Source organism: Lathyrus oleraceus, chromosome 2 (genome assembly GCF_024323335.1).
Source record: "Lathyrus oleraceus cultivar Zhongwan6 chromosome 2, CAAS_Psat_ZW6_1.0, whole genome shotgun sequence".
Taxonomy (NCBI): Eukaryota; Viridiplantae; Streptophyta; class Magnoliopsida; order Fabales; family Fabaceae; genus Lathyrus; species Lathyrus oleraceus.
In genome coordinates, this window is record NC_066580.1 from 342121227 (window position 1) to 342142222 (window position 20996).

Consider the following 20996-nt stretch of genomic DNA (forward strand, 5'->3'; position numbering starts at 1 on the left):
CTGTTGATCCTTCTAAGATAGAAGCGGTATCTAAGTGGGAAGCTCCGAAGTCAGTTTCTGAGATTCGAAGTTTCCTTGGTTTGGCTGGTTATTATAGGAAGTTTATTGAGGGATTTTCTAAGTTGGCGTTACCGTTAACGATGTTGACTAGAAAGGGGCAAGCGTTTGTTTGGGACTCAAAATGTGAAGAAGGTTTCCAAGAGTTAAAGAGAAGGTTAACAACTGCTCCTATTCTGATATTACCGAGTCCGTTGGAACCATTTGAGGTTTACTGTGATGCTTCATTGTTGGGTTTGGGTGGTGTGTTGATGCAGAATAAGCAGGTTGTAGCTTATGCTTCGAGACAACTGAAGGTTCATGAGAGGAACTATCCGACACACGATTTAGAGTTGGCAGCTGTGGTGTTTGTTCTGAAGTTATGGAGGCATTACTTGTACGGGTCAAGATTTGAGGTTTTCAGTGACCATAAAAGTTTAAAGTATTTGTTTGATCAGAAAGAGCTGAATATGAGACAGAGGAGATGGTTAGAATTTTTGAAGGATTATGACTTTGGTTTGAATTACCATCCGGGTAAAGCAAACGTAGTGGCTGATGCATTAAGTCGGAAATCATTGCATATGTCTATGTTAATGGTTAAGGAATTGGATTTAATTGAGCAGTTTAGAGACTTGAGTTTGGTATGTGAGAGTACTCACAATAGTGTTAAATTGGGAATGTTGAAGTTAACGAGTGGTATTCTGGATGAGATTAGAGAGGGTCAGAAATCCGATGTGTTTTTGGTTGATAAGTTGACTCTAGTGAATCAAGGTCAAGGTGGTGAATTCAGAGTTGATGAGAATGGTGTTTTGAAATTTGGTAATCGGGTGTGTATTCCGGATGTTACCGAACTTAAGAAGAGTATTCTTGAGGAAGGACATCGTAGTGGCCTGAGTATTCATCCTGGAGCTACGAAGATGTATCATGATTTGAAAAAGTTATTTTGGTGGCCGGGAATGAAAAGAGAAATTGCGAGTTTTGTTTATTCTTGGTTGACTTGTCAAAAGTCAAAGATTGAGCATCAGAAGCCGTCTGGGCTAATGCAGCCGTTGGCTATTCCAGAGTGGAAGTGGGATAGTATCAGTATGGATTTTGTTTCTGGTTTACCGAGGACAAGTAAGAATTTTGAAGCTATTTGGGTGATTGTTGACAGATTGACAAAATCGGCTCATTTCATTCCGATCAGAATGGATTATCCGTTAGAGAGATTAGCTGAGTTGTATATTGAGAAGATTGTAAGTTTGCATGGTATTCCGTCGAGTATTGTTTCGGACAGAGATCCTAGATTTACATTGAAGTTCTGGGAAGGTTTGCAGAGGGCTTTGGGAACTAAGCTGAGATTGAGTTCTGCATATCATCCGCAGACTGATGGTCAGACTGAGAGGACGATTCAGTCACTAGAGGATCTTTTGAGGGCTTGTGTTTTGGAAAAGGGAGGTGCTTGGGATTGTTATTTACCTTTGATTGAGTTTACCTACAACAATAGTTTTCATTCGAGCATTGGTATGGCACCGTTTGAAGCTTTGTATGGTAGGAGATGTCGGACACCTTTATGTTGGTATGAGTCCGGTGAGAGTGCTGTGGTTGGACCGGAGATTGTTCAACAGACTACGGAAAAGATTAAGATGATTCAGGAGAAGATGAGAATTGCTCAGAGTCGTCAGAAGAGTTATCACGACAAGAGGAGGAAGTCACTTGAGTTTCAAGAGGGAGATCATGTGTTTCTTCGTGTCACTCCGATAACCCGGGTTGGTCGAGCTTTGAAGTCAAAGAAGTTGACACCTCGATTTATTGGTCCTTATCAGGTTTTGGAGAGGATAAGGAAGGTAGCCTATCGTATCGCTTTACCGCCGTCACTTGCGAATTTGCATGAGGTTTTCCATGTGTCTCAGTTGAGGAGGTACATTCCTGATCCGTCGCATGTGGTCCAAATAGATGATGTACAGGTGAGAGATAACCTGACTGTTGAAACATCACCTATGAGGATAGAGGATCGAGAGTTGAAGCAGTTGCGGGGTAAAGAGATTGCTTTGGTAAAGGTAGCTTGGGGAGGACCAGCAGGTGGCAATGTGACTTGGGAACTTGAGAGTAAGATGAAGGAGTCTTATCCAGAGTTATTCGCTTGAGGTATGTTTTCGAGGACGAAAACTCTTTTAGTGGGGGAGAGTTGTAACACCCCGATAAAATAAGATAATTATTTAATTTAAGTTAATATTATATTTATTAATTTAATTAAATAATTGGAATTATTGGATTATTATTATTATTATTATTGGAATAATAATTATTGGAAAATATATATAAGTGGGAAATAAGAAAAGAGTTCCATTGGGTAAAAAGGTTTTCACGTGAAAAGCAGAGAAGCGGCTGAAAGGGAGAAAGGGCAAAGAGGAAGAGCAAGAGAGCAAAGGTTGGAGAAGAGAAGAGCTTGAAGCTTGAAGATTTCCGGATTAACTCAGGTAAGGGGGGTTTATCGTCGTTTAATGGGTATTATGGGTTAACATGTAATGGGTAGTGATAAACCGTTGAATTGACCCTAATTGGGATGTTGAATGCTGAAAAATTGTGATGAATAAACTGTGTTAAAGCTGTAATTGAATATGTAATTGGATGGGTAGTGATCTTCCGAAAGCGTAGCTTTTTACGGAATTGGAATCGGAGGTCCGGAAGTCCTCCAACGGCGGAAAATGCGGAGAATTCTGCATTCTGCTTTGTGTTAGCGCAGGAACAGCTTTCTGTCTTGCGTTAACCGGTTAACCCAGGGTGTTAACCGGTTAACACTGTTATGTATTGTGAAAAATTGCTGTTTTCCTTGCGTTAACCGGTTAACCCAGGGTGTTAACCGGTTAACACTGTTGTGATTTCTGAGAAATTGCTGTTCTGTCTGCGTTAACCGGTTAACCCAGGGCGTTAACCGGTTAACACTGTTGAGTTTTGCCAGAAAGCGTGTTCTGTCTGCGTTAACCGGTTAACCCAGGGCGTTAACCGGTTAACACTGTTGGAAAGGTGAAAAATTAATATTTGAATAATGTGTACGTAAATGATGGTTGGCCTATATTGGCATATGATGTAATAGGGATTAATTCCCGTTGTTTTGAGCAGTAGGGGTATTAGTAGAGTGTGCTAATACTGTGATTAATTATTTGACATGATATGATGTGTTGATAAATGTGTTGATGATGTATGATTGTATGCATAATACTGTGAGTGTATCTATTATGTATGCAATTGTGAATGGACTGTTTATGGCTTAGAGTGTGAGCATATGTCCATTGTGGATTATTGTTGATGATTTTGCACTGCTAGGTGATTTAGCGTGCATATTGTGGCCTTTATGGTGGTAGCTAATTCCCATGGTGAGGAATTAGTGAGTTAGTCATTATGGACTGTTGTTGATGTTTGCATGCTAGGTGATTAGCGTGCATAGCATGGCCCTTGGGGTGGTAGCTAATTCCCATGGTGAGGAATTAGTGAGTGAGTCACTAGGTCTCAAATGAGTGGGACTAGTGGGCTTGGTAGCCGTATCTGGATTTGATCGGTGAGGTTGAACTATATGTTCACGAATAGTCGGTACCGCATGCATGGAGTCTCATTGCATAATTTATGTATGGCGTATAATATGGATGGATGTATTCCAGTATTATACGTGTGTTGTGTGTTGTGTGTTGTGTTGATGTTGAGTATGATTGAGTTGATATTGCCGTTGCTGAATGTGTAATCTGATTTGGGTGATGAAATGTGTTAAATTACTTAACATTGTATGATATTTTATAATGCTTATTATATCGACTGAGGAACTCACCCTTACAACTATTTTTCAGGTAACGAGCAGTGATTGAGTAGGAGCTAGTGCTTGGAGTCTAGTGTAGTTCCTTAGTGGGTCATGCTCTGGTAGATGTAACATCGGGATGGGATGTTTTAAATGTTTTATTGTTGGTTGTGAACCATTTTACATGTAATGTGTTACATATTTTGCATGACTGAATTGGTCTCTATCCGCTGCGTATTATGCAAGTGTTTACTTTGTTTTAATAAAAGAGCATGACGGTTATTTTGGTGAATGGTGTGAAGTGATTGTGTGACACCCTTAATTGCATATTTACTCTGATTGATATATTATTATTTTAATTAAATATTTGGGGTATTTTAGAAGGGTGTTACACTATGACATATCAAGAACAAATGCATACTTGAATAAAGCAATATCAACATCCACCAAACCATGAATACATCATCTCAATATATATATTAAACCAATATTATTCATGCATGAATTAAGGAGTATTGCAAGGTAATCATGTTGGATGCAAATTCCATAATGAACACTTACTGGGGATTTGATTCTTCTAGCTTGCTCACTGTATGTGTGTTGTTCTTATTCAGGCTATGAGTGTTTTATGGTTGTTTCTCTTTTCCCTGCCCATGAATCTTCTTGTTTCTGCCTTACCTTGTGTATCTTCTTCTGTTGTATCTCCCCTCTTTTTCGTCTCCTCCCTCTCGCTGCAGCCATATGAAGTATTTATAATGGTGTGGATTAGGGTTTAACCTTGCTAAATATTTGGATCTCTTCCTATACTATAGGAGAGTTAGGGTTTAACCTTGCTAAATATTTATTAAATACAAATATTATTATAAATAATGAATAATTTAAATAAAAATTAATTTAAATTTTAGTTACATAATTGAATTAAAATTTAAACCTATTTCTATTTTTACTTTCATCATTTAAAAAAAATAAAAATTATTCTTACTTATATCAACCAAAATTATTTTATAGTTTACGGGCTTTTAAAAAAATGTTACTCTTATAAATAAATTTTATTAAGTAAAAAACGTGAATTACTAAATAAATACTATTTATAAATAATGAATAAATGGAACATGAGCCACTAAATTATAAAAAATAGTTATTATAATTTAATGAGCTTTAACAAATAAAATTAATTTAAAATTTTAATTATACAATTAAAATTCAAATCTATTTTTATTTATCATTAAATTAAAACTATTTTATTTATATATATATAATTTATTTATATCATACAGATAACCAAAATTATTATTATTTTTTATATCTGTATCACATAATAAATAAATTAAAATTTATAATTTATATGAGAATGTATGCTAATGAATGAATGCAAATGTGAAATGAATGCCACGCATGAATCAATTTATCATAAAAATTAACAGGCAAATTTTGGGGTATGACATTGTACCATATTGTATTTCTTAAAGTCTCCATTAAGAAACACTAACTTGATGTCCATCTTATGAAGCTCCAAAATTATAACAAGTAAGAAGTGTCAAAACTATGATAATAGAGTGTTTCAATCATACCGAATATGATTTCTCTCTTCAATCAATTCTTTATGACACTTGATGCTTTAGTTCGTAAGGATGTTGAGTTTTTCCTTAGTGAACTACTCATCATAAGTTTTTTTTTTAAAATTCTTTTGGTTCAAAAAATGATGACCTCAGAGTGGTCGAATGGGATCCGAGGTCTTTTGAATTTTTCCTTTTATCGAGGCTCTGGGCTAGATGCACCTCTCACTCCAAAGTCTTTTCTTTGGGTTGGACGGTGCCCAGGGAAGTATGCCTCACATTTTCCTGTTTATGCATGTTAGAGGATCGATTTCTCCAGGGAGTAGCTTAAGTCTTATCGAATTGCTCTATACATTTCTACGGTGGGATGCTTTCCGATCATTGGGGTCAAATTTTTTTGGCTTCCCTCCTTCTCTAGAGCGGGTATCTATCTCAAGTAGATTTGGGGTGGTTCTTTTGTGAATTTGTGGTACTCCTATAATGCTACTCGATGTTGGATTGGCTCTCGATGTTAACTATGAACTTGCGGTATCCTTCCGATGTTGACCCTGTAATCACCCTGACACTGGCAGAGAGTAAGGGGGTAGCCAGGTCGCACGGTGAATTACAAGGCTTGGGCCCGTCCTTCATGAAATTTACCTTCATACCTCAGTGTAATCCTAAATCAGGATTTGTAAATCCTTTATTTCATTACTCTGTGGATTTCTAAAGAAAATGAAAGACCTTGACAATAAGGAATGGAGGGGAAAATGATTGTTGAACGAGTCGACTATGATAGATCTTCGCGCTTGCTTTAAAATGCTCTCAATTTCGAGATCTGAAGGAGCTGTCAACGATGATATTGGAAAACGAACATGAATCACGTAAATTATTGAAATCAAAGGCTAAATGTGTTTCTGATTCGGTAGCCTAAGGAGGCTACAATTCGGTAAAGCAAAAATTGGATCTGAATATGAGGAAATCATAGGAATCAAAAGTTGATTCCCACATACGACACCACTATTCTGTTTCAAATCTAGAAATGAATAATTGATGATCTTGAATGGTGGCTCTGATCTCTGTTACAATGGTGGGAGATGGACCAACATGGTTAACACTCAAAAGCCCAAGTGACTTCAAGATTCAAGATGGGTATAGTGTGTCGCGACTGGAAAATTTAGAGAGTCACCATCATCCTTTATTTGTTCATAAGGAACAAGGAAATAATGATAAAACCTAGTATTAAGGATGAGACCTAGGGTTCAGGAGTCAGCTAAGCAAGAGGAAGATGTTAGGAACCCCTCACTTCCATTGTACCAAATGGGATCCTCCTCTAAATCTAGGGTTAGTGTGCTTGCATAAGGGAAGTTTGATTATGCTATTTATTATTGCTTAATTTATTTATTTACACGGGAATATGTTGCTAAGGGAAAAATATTAAAAATGAGACGAAGAAAATGTATTTTTGGTTATTGTACTCGCTAGAGCGCTACGACTCTATGCCTACGTACCCTCATGTTTGATAAAGGATCAGGGCATCGTAGCTCTTCTAAAAAATGTTTGTTTGTTTTATTGATTTTAGATCTTAAAAAGTTCTCCACACATCGGAGTGAAGAGATGTTTAATTTGAAAAATGCCTCGATGCACAAGGGCATCAGACTTATAGTTTGAGTGTGTGAAATTGATTTTAAATGACTTGTTAATTGCAAAGAACTTATGGTTAATTTAATTTAAAAATTAGATTAAATGTCATATATACATAATTATTTTTTAAAATTGAGAAAATATTAAACAAAGCCAATTGGTAAAAGAAAGATTAATATTTTTTTTTCTGAATTACTTGAACCCTAATTCTTAATTATCTTAATTAGGGTATTTGAAATCCTAACCATAACCCTAATATTGGTCATTAATCCTAATATTATCCTAATCAAAACCCTAATTAGATATATTATGTTTTTGTTTTTTTTTTCATTTTTTATTGATCATAATAAGATAAAAACTTTAATTAATAATTTTTTAGTTATTTTTAATTAACTTAATTAAAATCAATTACTAATATTAACCCGTAATGATAATTAACCTAATAATAATTTTATTAAGAAAACAAAAATAAAGAAATGAAATAAATAAAATGTAGAGGGTGTAAAATGGACTACACTAGTAATTGGTTATTCACTGGGGTGTGTGAATAACAAAGGATCTAGGCCCAATAAGTTGTTGGAGCCCAGCGCATAAGAGGGTTCACAGAGGGAGAGAGTCAACAAATGACTCTCTCTAAACCTCTTGATCAAGATCAAATGACCTTTACTACATGAGATCACGACCCTTGATCATGATTAGTGGTCAATGTATGCTAAATGTATAGTTACAATGCCAAGTCAACGAGGGTGTACCATGTGCAAGTGTGTATGCTGATTGCGTTGAGTCAACAAGTTGATTAGCTGGAAGGAGGCCACGTAGGCATGAGGTGGCATCCAACTGAGGAGGCACTTAAGCGAAATTCCTTATAATTTCTTCATTTTTCATTTCCAACCTCTCTCTCTCTCTCTCTCTCTCTCTCTCTTCTCCATTCTTTCTTTCCCCGACCACCTTTTTCCCCAACAACCACTCTAAAGACCACCGTTATCCCCAGTTTCTGGTTGAAGTTCAACCGTAAACTTCAACCCAAACCCAAAACATGATGAATGTTCTTCATGAACATTCATCCCCAAACCCATATCTTCAACATTCATGAACCATAGTATGTATTTAACATGGACCCTAACCTCCAAACCCAGAAATGATGAACCCTCACCTGGGTTCAACATGAACCCTAACCTCCAAAAACAAGAAACAATGAACCTTAACCCCTAACCTTAACATAAACCCAGAAATACCCTAAACCTTCTCAGATCAAAATCAAACTACCTTCGAACCTTAAATCAGAACCTTCTCAATCTTAATTCCATATCCAAACAAAGAATCAATCATCGAAAATCTTGAAACCCTAAACCCCTCTTAATCCCAAACCCTAACCCTAATCGTCAAACAAACACAACAACAACAACATTATAAACAAGGTAACAAACCCAACATTGTTTGTGCCTTAATATCTTTTCACCCAAATAAATATAAGAATCCAAACCCAACATTGTTCAGTAATGCATTTATTTTTCCTCATTGTTCCTGCTAGACGCTTTAAATAGCTAACCAATATATTAACTATATGTGAGTCATCAATGATGTAAAGTAACATATCATTTGCATGCAAGACTAATCTTGGTATGAAAATGGTTAGTTTTTGCGTGCCTAAAGAAAATACTGATTAGTAGTCTGGTTGCAGGATGATAGCTCAAAAGATTATATTGACATTCTGAAGGCCTGAAAGCCAACAAAACAGCTGTAATGGGCTATATATATCAGTGGTATTTATTTCTCCTTTTCTGTTTTGTATTATTACCCTTTATTCCTCAATGTGAAAATTAGATTTAGTTTGAACTATCATTCTTTTCTGCTATGTTGGTGAGGAGGAGAAACTTTTCTGAGCTTGAAGATTTTTTTTACACAAATGTTTTATATTCTTAGTTTAATAATAATTCTTACAGAAAATACCATTTCATTTCACTTTGTACACTGTTTTCAAGACTGAAAGAGAAGGTTTGAAGGGAGGGTTGTAGATGAAAAAATAGATAATTTGTTTCCCAAATTTTGAGAAGAATAAAAAATTTGAACTATCTTTTTAATTGATGATACACATGAGATATAGGAAACACATTATAGATATTAGGGGTAGACAAAAAAAATCAAATCCAACCCAAACTGATTTAACCGATGAATAAAAAAGAAATGGATGATGAAAAACGAATTGATATAACTGTGGTTCACATATTTTGGTTTTCAGTGTGTTACTACGGAATCTGATTTTGATTATGAATCTAAAACATAACCGAATCCGACTGAATTTTTAGTATGTTTGATATCTCTTTAGTTTTTATTTACAAATTTAACTTTAATGTAAAAATAAAATGTCTCGACACTCAAAATTTTAACCGTGCCTAGCCTATGCATGATAGACGAAACACATTATTAATTAATACTCTTCCTTTTGACAGAGTAAGTATCATATGCTCCGAAGAAATGAAATGATAATTCATTATTTTATTAAATTAATACTTCGTTAAAAAATACATTTTCTTTTCTCTACGCTTATTACTTCCGCTTTTCCACTTTCTTCACACATCATCAAACAATTTTTGTTTAGACAAAATCAAATTGAACATGAGTTCTATGAAGCATATTTCATCTTACTAATTTCTGATTACCAATGTTATTGTTATTTTCTTAAAACAAGAGATAAATGAACTTTTCTTTCTCATTGACTTTTCTTGCAATAAGGTATATTGTTCATCATCTCATATCATATCTATGTAACATGTATCACATCCTCACTACACCATTATCACTCTTCTAGATCTAATTCACCACCAAGAGAGACACAAGGAAGATGAACGTTAAGTGTGTTTTATGCCAAAGCTCCATGTATTACAATTGATAACAAATAGTAGAAAAGGTCCATTAGGCCTGGAACTGTATTGAGTTATGAATCATGCATTGTTATAAAAAGGAAAGTCCTATACTATATACAAAAAAAGTATTGGGCCATAACAAGTAAAAACCACTAAGCCAAATATTAGACAGCAAAGGCCAAATAAGAAAAGCTAATTATCTAATACCCCCATAAGTTTGGGGGTAAATAGAATGAAGACCAAGCTTAGAGATGTTAGAGAAGAAATATTTGAAGTTCAAAGGATTTGTGAAAACATATGCGAGCTATTGTGAAGAAGAGACGAGAAGGAGATAAAAGAGGCCATGCTGAAGCTTTTCACGCACCAGATGATAGTCTAAATCAATATGCTTTGTGCGCTCATGGAAGGATGAATTACTTACAATATGTTTGGAAGAAGCATTGTCATAATACATGAGGTTTGGTTGCTTGAAAGAGATATGTAGTTCTTTGAGAATGTTGGTTAACCATTAGAGTTCATAAACTGTGGATGCCATGGATCTGTATTCTACTTTGGTAGAGCTGTGAGACATAATTGGTTTCTTTTTAGTTTTCCAAGAAATAAGTGAATCTCCTAGATAAATGTAGAAACCTGTGATGGATTTGCATGTTTCCAGACAAGTTGCCCAATCTGAATCTGAGAAGGCTTTAAGTTGTAGAGAAGAATTGTTTGGAAAGAATAAACCTTGGCCCGGATAAGACTTGAGATAGTGTAGCACTCAAAAGAGCTGCATTCTAGTGAAGATCGATGGGATGACTCATATGTTGACTGAGTTGTTGACCTGAATATGAGATGTCAGGCTTGGTGTTAAGTAAGTAAATAAGTTGTCTAACAAGCCTTTGGTACTTAGTAGGATCTTGCATAGGAATGCCATCAGTTGTCTTTAATTTGGTGTCTCGAGCCATGGGAGTTATGGAAGGTTTGCAACCCAGTAATCCAGCAGTTGAAAGGAGATCAAATGTGTGTTTTTGTTGACAAATATTAAATCCCGAGTCACCTCTTTCCACTTCTAAGCCTAAGAAATATTTCAATATGCCAAGATCCTTGATATGAAAATGATGTTGTAGTGTATGCTTTTCTTTGTTGATGATGTCCATATTATTTCCTGTAATTATAACATCATCAAAATATATCAACAATACAGTAAAGTGTTCTTTGGATTGATGTATAAATAGGGAGTGATCAGAAGAGCATTATTTGAAGTTATTGGTGAGTAAAAAATTGGATAACTTTTCAAATCATTGTCTACTTGATTATTTCAATCCATAAATAGGTTTGAGAAGTTTGCAAACTTGATTTGGGTAAGAATGTGTAATTCCTTTAGGTAAATACATGTACACTTCGTCATCCAAAACTCCATGAAGAAAAGCATTGTGCGGATCAAGTTGATGAAGATTTAAGTTTAAAGAGAAGGCAAGAGCAATAAGTAATCTTACATTTGTGAGCTTTGCAACATGAGGTAATGTATAAAAAAAAATACCTTGAATTTGGTTAAAGCCTTGAACAACTAACCTCGTTTTATGTCTTTCTATTGTGCCATATAAATTGAATTTGGTCTTATAGACCCATTTGCAACCTATAAATTTCTTACCTGGTGGTAAAGTGGTGAAATTCCATGTGTGGTTGTCTGTTAAAGCTTGGATTTTAACATTTATAGCCTTGATCCAATGAGGATGAAAACTAGCTTGCTTATAAGTAGCAGGATCACATGCAGTAGTAATGGAAGATATGAAAGAATAATATGCATGAGAAGTATGATGATATGAAATGTATTTTGAAATATCATAAGAAATGATGTGTGATATGCATTGAAGACAGAATCATTCAAATATGCAGGTGCATATTTGGTTCTAGTGGACTTCCTAATAGTAGTGATGTCAGGAGAAGTGTCAGGATCAAAAGTAGGTGTGTAATCAGTATGTTGAATTGGCTCATTGGAAGGTGAGGAATTTTGAGGGGTGGTGGGAGAATCAGGGGAATCTTGAGGAGTAAGGTTATCAGGTATGTGGTCAGAGTTGATGGGATGGTATATGGAAGTAAGGTGGTAAAAAAGGAATGAAATGGTTTATTGTTCATTATCAAGGGTAGGAGCATAAGTGTTGTTAGTGGTGGGATGAGGTGTGTAGGGAAATGTGTTTTCATAGAAAATACAATTTATGGAGGTGATAATGGATCTATTATTGAGATAAAAAAAGGACATATCCTTTAATACCCATGGGAAAACCTAGAAATAAGCATTTTGTGGCTTTAGGATCTAGTTTGTCCCAATGTCTTGTAATGGTGGAAGCATAGGCAAGACATCCAAAGGTTTTAAGGTGCATGAAGGATGGAGGTTCTTTAAAAAGAAGCTCATAAGGAATGTTGTTTTGCACGACAAAGGGAAAAAGAACAAAAAAACTTAGGGAAGTTGGCATGGAATAAAAGGGATCCAGTAACATTAACTAAGTGGATATGTTTTCTCTAAACAATGTAGTTTTGTTGAGTTGTTTCAATATAACTTCTTTGATGTAAGATCCCTAGAGATGCATAATAAGATGACATAAGAAATTCAGTTCCATTATCACTTCTAATGATGTTGATGAAATTGAGTTTGGCAATAAATGATGAAATTTTTAATGTGAATTCTAGTTTCAAATTTATGAGTCATGAGAAAAGTCCAAGTATAACGTGTGAAATCATCAACAATAGTTAAAAAATATTAGAACCCATCCAAAGAAGGAACATGTATAGGACCACATATATCCATATGTACTAAATCAAAGTAATGAGATGAAACAAAAGTACTTATAGGAAAGGGAGGCCTACATTGTTTATCTAAATGGAAAGTGTGGCAAAGAGAATTCTTATTGTATTTGATAGTAGAAATATTTTGTGACGTATTATGTAAAACCTCATTAGAAGAATGTCCTAAGTGATGATGCCACAAGGATAAATCTACATTATCTGAATCTTTAAAACTAGCAGAGTTACAAGTATTAGGATGTGCAAAATTGTAGGGTGAATTGTGGACAGGGACTTTGTGAAGGATGTAAAGGTTATTATGATGAGTCATTTGTCCAATCATCCTCTTGGTACACACATCCTGAATGTAACAGGAATCGTGTAAGAATGAAATAACATAATATGGCATATTTAGAGATAGAGATTAGGCTAAACCTAAACTCGGGGATATAAAAAATATTGTGCAGGTGAAAGAAGTGATCCAGTATAATAGTTCCATAAAAATTTGCAGTAATATGAGTCCCATTAGAGAGATGAATATAAACAGGATCAATAACTTTAATATCTGAAATGCACTTGATATAGGGTTATACATGATGAGACGCACATGAATCAAGGATCCACATAGAAGGTATTTGAGATTCAGTACCTCTATTAATGATACCTGAGATTATGTGGTTGTTAGGATTAGGAACTTTATCAGTCTTGGGATGCTGATGATCCTTCTGGGGTTGTTGGAGGAGAAGAAGTTAGTGTTGGTAATCCTCCTTAGAAATGACACCTTCTTTGTCTTAAGTCTGTTTAGTCTTGGACTCCAAAGAAACCTTTGTATTCTCGTTTCGATATCCAGGTGGAAACCCATGTTTGAAATAACAGGTTTCCACTGTATGATTTGTTTTGCTATAATTGATGCATAACATGGAATTCTTCGAGTTTCCTTTACCTTTTCCCTGAGTGTTATTGTTATTGTTGGTGTTGTTGGCATATATAATGGTTGAGTTAGGTGCAAGGTAGGTGGAGCAACCACTTGTTGTTGAGAAATAAGCGAATAAACGCGATTGATGCTGGAAATCAAATCTAGAAGCAAGATTTGTGTCAGAATGTTACGATAGTTATCGCTTAAACCCTTCAAAAAACACGAAACATACTTCATATGCTTGTAATTGCAAACGATTTTGGCCAAATCACAGGTGCAGGGTGTGGGGCATGAACAAGAAGAGGTTGATCACAAATCTTCTAATTCATCCCAGAGGATCTTGAGATCAGTGAAGTATGTAGACAAAGATCTATCACTTTGTTGAATGGAATGAAGATCACGAAGAAGATCGGAGAATCGAAAGTGATTACATTTGGTGAAGCATTCTTGAATATCTCCCCAAAGATCGAAAATCGAATCGAAGCAAATGGTGTTTTATGCGATGTGAGGTGAAAGGGTATGATTGATACAAGAAAGTACCATACTATTCGTACGATCCCATAGGTCGTAATTCAGATCATAGAAGGTTGGTTTGGGGAGATTACCATTGATGGAGGGGATTTTTCTCTTCGATGTCAAGGCACAACGCATGAATTTACGCCTGTTGTGATAATTGTTATCATCGAGAGGTGGTGCAACTAAGGTGGCGCTAGGGTTCTCACTAGGATAAAGATAAAAAGGGTTTCTAGGGTTCAAGATTGGATCTGTGGGATCGATCTTGAAATTATCGTGATTTTCACGTGACAAAGTTGCGACGTGATTGCCATGTTATAAAAAAATTTAGATTTTTTTTCGAGTCTTTCCCATGTGCAAGTCTGACTCTCAATTTTTTAATAATAAAAACATGTAACGACGTGATTATCACGTCGCAACTCCCTTTTTTGCCACGTGATTTTCACTTCATTATATCACGTGGTTGGAGAAAAGTTTTCTTGTTGTGATTAATGTAATGATTCATATTTTAATCCTATTTAAACAAACTAAAGCATTATCATTACCAATTTCTACATTTCAAAATTCCAAATCATCTATATCAATAGGCATTCATCATCTTCTCAACATCTCATTGTAGTCATTCATCATTTTATAGTAGAATATTTTTTCTAACCGTTTATTGTTTATTGTTGTTGTGATAAAATGACCGTAAGACATATTGCATAGACACCACTTAATAGAGGAAGATATTTTTTACTTGATCAATCAACAAGGTAATGCAAATAAAATTTGGATAATTAAACATTCTCATGTTTTCTTACTTCAATTCAATATTTATGCAGGATGAATATGATTATTGTAGATGTTTTGTCCAGGTTGATAGATTGAATTTCTCACAAATTCAAATACTGAAATTTTGTAAACACATCCCATTGAACATGGCAAAGAGAACAAGATCCAAGTGCAGAAGGATACGTTTAGAAATCTGAAATGAAAGCGAATTTGAATTACCTTAGAAATGAGTTAAATCTTTAAGTTTTTAGCATTAAGTTTCTTTAATACATTTCTTTTTAAATACATGGTATTAAAAACCATAAAAACTGTTTACTACATTAACATTTAATTATTTATAATATATATTTGTTTTTATTGTCAATGACATTCTTCAAATCTAAATTTATTTTAAATGTTTAAATTTAAAATGACCCGATTTTAAGTGATGAGACATTTCAATAAAAAATTTAATTTCACTTAGTGTAAATCAGTCATTTTTACATCTTGTCAATCAAAAGTTCAATCTCATAAAATATTATGTGTATTGAACTCGAAAAAAATAGTTGAAAGATGGTGATTTGGATCGCTTCCCCCGTATCTAATTTAGGGGTGGACAAAAAGATGGTTTTGGACGGTGGCGGACCCAAAATCTTAATCTGACTTAAATCACAATTTTGATTTGAAGACCTAATTTCGTCCGTTTATAAATCCGTTTTTTTGGATTACGGTATTTTGGATAAGTCGGTTGGTTCGGTCGACTAGTTCGATTTATTGCAGAGATTATTTCATCGATTATTTCATCTTTTGGGTTTTTTAGTTGTAGTTCTGACATCCACATAGTATTAGATAATTAGCTTTTTTTTATTTGGGCTATCTTGTCTAATATCGAGCTTAGTGGTTTTTACTTGTTATGGTCCAATATATTTTTTTTATATAGTATAGGACTTTCCTTTTTGTAACAATGTGTGATTCATAATTCAATACAGTTCTAGGACAAATGACCCTCTTTTGTTATCAGTTATCAATTATAATAATACGGTATCAAGAGACTACACACTTTCTTTCACCTTTTCCCCTTTTCATCGTCATCTTCTAGCCTCGCACAAAACAAAGATTCATCGTCTTCATCCCTACTTTCCATGGTTTCCGACGATGAATCAGACAGAAATTGAGAGTCAGAATTGCACACGAGAAACGTAAAAGAAAGAAAATAAAAAAAAATCAGACTTATACAGGTTGGCAGATGGGGGAAATTTAAAAAAATTTATATTTAAGTTGTAACGTGAAAATCACTTCGCAATGTTAAATTAAAAAATAAAAAACGTTTATGAGAGAAAATTGTGAAGTAAAAATCACGTGGCAAAATTGTGAAGTGAAAATCACGTGGCAAAGTTGTGAAGGAAATTTGAGAAAGAAGTTGAATCTGAGCTGCGTGTGATAGAATTTTTTCGGAAATATATAGAGCAATCAGCGACGTGATTTTCACTTCACAACTTTGCCACTTGATTTTCACTTCACAACTTTGCCACGTGATTTTCACTTTACAACTTTGCCACTTGATTTTCACTTCACAACTTTGCCACGTGATTTTCACTTTACAACTTTGTCACGTAAAATAAAAAAGTCAGGGGTGCACATGTTGATAGATGAGAGGAAATTTCAACATTTCAAAATTTTAGTTGTGACGTGAAAATCACTTCACAAAGTTAAATTCAAAAAAAAAACTTTTAGGAGGGAAATTTGTGAAATCAAAATCACGTGGCTGATTGCTCTATATATTTGCAGATTTTCTCTTCTTAAATTAAGCTTCTTTCTCAAATCCCCCCTTTCAATTTTTCCTCCTTCATCGATTTTCCTCTTCCAACATTTTTCCTCTTTCTCAAATTTCAACTTTCAATTTTTATCTTCAAATTAAAAGGTATTTCAAGAAGGCCCAAATTTTTCATTTTCATTTTTCTATTTTTTATTTGTTAAATATTGTGTTGATTTTATTTTTATTTTATAACTAACATTGTTAAAAAAATTCTTCAAGATTCAATCATCAAGCTCAAGATTCAAGCTTTTTTCTTATCTTCATAGAAGTATTTAAGCAATTGTTTTTCCAGATTTAAATATATATATTAGATTGTTGGTTGTTGTTATTGTAGGATAATTTTTTTAAAACATAATTTTACTAAAATAAATATATAGTTAATCCACAAGTAATTTATTAAAATATTTAAATAGATTTTTTTTAAAACAGAATATTATTTTTCATAATATATTATTCTGTTTATATATTATTTTTAATAGTTTTTTATTTTAAAAATAAAATCATTTTGTAACGTGATATTCACTTCACAATTTTACCACATGAAAATCACGTCGCAACTCATTGTAATATTTTCTGCCTTCACTGCTACTACTGAATTACAACATATATAGTGAGAACATTTGTGCAGAATATTGTGTCATAAATATCATGTGGCACACTATTTCGACGTGATTTTCACGTGACAAAATTGCGACGTGATTTTCATGACGCAACAGAGTTGTCACACGAGTTTCTGCCGCGTGAAAATTTATGTTGCTAAAAATGTGTTATGAAGTGATTTTTCACGTTGTAACGTGAATATCACGTGATTTTAGACGGTTTTGATAACAAAGTAATATAAATAAAAAATTATTATTATTTTATAATAAATGATTTGATGAATATTTTTAACCATTCATTCATATTAAGCTTTTTTTAACGTGGTTTAGGTAAATAATAAACAATTCTTGCATCGGAAAGTTTTGACGGGTTAATGAAGTTATATATTGAAGCTTTGCCCAATATGTAGGTATATAAAAGTCATATATAGAAAGAATTTCTTAATGCATTCTAAGGAATATTATTGCATTTTAAAAAAAAATAAAAATATTTTAAGATTTTAGAGAGTTATTTTCGGATACATTCCAAACATGCTCACCGCTAATCTGCTGAGCTAAAAAAAAATTAACTTTATGTCTTTCTATTATTAAACATACTAGTCTATAAGGAGTCGGGAAATGACATCAAATAAAGATAAAAAATCAGTTCTCAAATTTTACATTTTCATCCTTTGCTTCCCTTCCTATCCTTTTGGCATCTTCACATTAATGCATTTTCACATCAATGATCATTGAAGTAATTAATTTATGATAAATATTAATAAACTTTTCTATTTAATTTGGTTTAATTTTGTTTTTAATTTGACATGTTCTAATTTTGTGTGTGTAAACATTTGAATTTTATTTTAGATTGCCTTTGTTGTTTATATACTTTTGCGGCGTTAAAGAAGTTATGAAGAAATTAAATGATGAACAAAACTTTTATTAGAAGATAACGGAATTAACTACATTTTAACGTAGAAAATAAAAGAGAAATATAAGGGGAAATTATTCAATACGATGTAAGATAAATCCTTTTCATACAAAAATATAATATATTAAAATATTGTTTTTTTTGTTAATCAAACGTTTACTAATTATAGTCTGAATTTTTTTTACAAAAAAAATAACGTAAAATCACTCCATTTTTATTAGTTTTTACCAATTTCATTTCTATTATTTTTTCCTACTACAAATGAATAAAATGTATCAATTTATGTATTCTTCAATTAATGATTCACCAAGCATTATGAATGGAAAGATATTTATCTCTTAAATTTAGTAAGATTTAAGTAAAAAAATTGATGTACTCTTTTTGACATTATTTTACATTGATAAATTGTGCATATTTAATTCTATTCATAGTTTATTTGTATTTCTTTTAGAAATGATACAATAATTAAACATGTAAAAATATCTATTATTTTTTATTTTAGATTGTTTATCACAAATTTTATTTCATATATAATTTAAATTAAATAATATTAAATTATATATATATATTATATATATATATATATATATATTATATATATATATTATATATATTTATTTATGTGTATATATTAAAGAAAGTGGATTAACAACATGGATAAATAAAATTTTCATTTTATCAAAAGTGAAATCAAAATCAAAATTAAAAACATTATAGAATCAAAAACCACTTCGGATTGAAAACACCGGAAAGGTGTGATTGGGAGGTCGGGTAGAGCTACATAAGTCAAACAGATTCCTTCAATTTAGGGTTTGAAGTAAATATATTTGACTAAATTTACCAACATTTATTTTGGTTTTTACTTTTATAAAATAAGAAGAAAAAAGAATTTGTTTATAAAATAACGTAAAAATTAAAAACTACTTTTAATTTTCATCTTATTGCTTAGTTGAGTGGAGGGAAATAACTTTTCTAGTGTTTTACAAAAGAAAAGAGAAAAACACACACACATAAAAAAGGAAAAGTTAAAATACTAAAACACCAAAATAAGATAAAAAAAGAATTGGAGATGAATTTTCCTATAAAGAAGAAAACGAAAATAAAATAGAAGATGAGACATATACCCATGAAATCCTATATGCACAATCAACATGTGTTTCAACGGATTATATCCATGTAACCTATAAGTTATTTTTAGTATATGATATAATAAATTTCTATAGATATATGTCACATATACACACACAAGATTAATCAACTATCAGTAAAATGTCGGTTGTATATGACACATTTTTTTAGTGATTTATTGTGAAGAATTCTTAATATACAAAATCTTAAATTTATATAATCATGGATTAAATATCAACACTTTAAACATAAAACAAAATTAAGTTATTTAAATATTTATTAAATCCATTTAATATATTTATTAAATATTTGAAATTTTAAATAAATAATTTAAAACAAAACAGAAAATTAAAATTAATATCCTTTGTTGTAAAAAGATTGAACAGTAATTAAAGAATACTTTTCCAAATGATGTTAAGGCTTGTTTGTTATAAAAAAGATTTAAAAAAAGATTTTAAAAATTTCAGTTTTTTTAAATATTTTTTTAAAGTATGAAATGAAAGTTTGTTACAATTAATATCTTTTGCGATAAATGAGAAGTTTGTTTCAATTTTTTATTATAACATTTTAAGAGATAGTTTTAAATAAAATAAAACTTTAACTGAGAAGTTTGTTAAAACAACATCCAGTAAAAGATATATCCCTAGATATTAGAAGAGACCTATCTACTCCTCCAAGTAGTTGGCATTAAATATCGTAACAATCGAATCATATACATTTACACACAACTGCTTCCAACACAAACCCTTCTTCATCCTTAACAACATCCATGTCCGACAACATCAAACCTTCTTCCCTAGAACCATCCATGTCACATAACACCAAACCTTCTTCCTCAACAGCACCCAACACTAACCCTTCGAACACACAACCTCGTAAAAAACTTATCATCAAGCTCAGTTATCCTCCTGGTTCAAGAAAACGCGATTCAGATTCTTGTGCCACAGATGAAAACAAGAGAAGGAAGATTCAAGATTCTGTAAAACCAACCGTATCCTGTTATTGGGTTGATTCAAATTATCAAACCAAATCAACAGTTTTGTCTCAACCAAAGAATAATGGCAATGTTGTTGAAAACAAGAAGATCATCAAGAACCAAGTTTCCAACACGACACCTTTGTCTCAACCAAAGGATAATGACAATGTTGTTGAAGACAAGAAGCTGATCAAGAACCAAGTTTCCAAAACAACACCTTTATCTCAACCAAAGGATAATGACAATGTTGTTGAAGACAAGAAGATGATCATGAACCAAGTTTCCAAAACAACACCTTTGTCTCAACCAAAGGATAACATGAAGGATTCAACAACGAGAGGTAAAGAATGTGGGTTGAAGAAAGCGATGGAGTGTGTTAAGAGGAGGCAATGTTGGTTGATATTGAAGAGGATGTTGGTAGACAGAGATGGTTGGGATTTGAAAGATCCTCCAAAAATAGCAAAGTCTAATAAGTGTAAGATAAAGGCAATAGGTTTGAAGGAAATAGAGAGAAAAATGAGATTGTATGCAACAGAGGATGAGTTTGCTAGCGACATGAGACTTGTGTTCTCTAATGCAATGGTAATGTATCCTCCAAGGAATCATATTTACCAAATTGCAAAAAAGTTTAGTGACACTTTTGAACACAAATGGAAGTCATTGAAGAATACGTGGGAACTTGAGGATACAAAAGAAGCAACACTCAAAAGAGATACTAAAGAGTGCAACATGTTGTGTTCTTATAGAAACTGTTCTCAAGTTATAAACTGTTAG

The 20996-nt window shown here is 32.9% G+C and overlaps 1 protein-coding gene across 1 annotated transcript; it reads left to right on the forward strand.

The window, feature by feature from the left end:
• The first annotated feature begins 20015 nt into the window (after positions 1-20015).
• LOC127123156 (transcription factor GTE3, chloroplastic-like) lies at positions 20016-20996 on the forward strand. Its single transcript, XM_051053403.1, has one exon. The coding sequence runs from the start codon at positions 20016-20018 to the stop codon at positions 20994-20996; it is 981 nt and encodes a 326-aa protein (XP_050909360.1).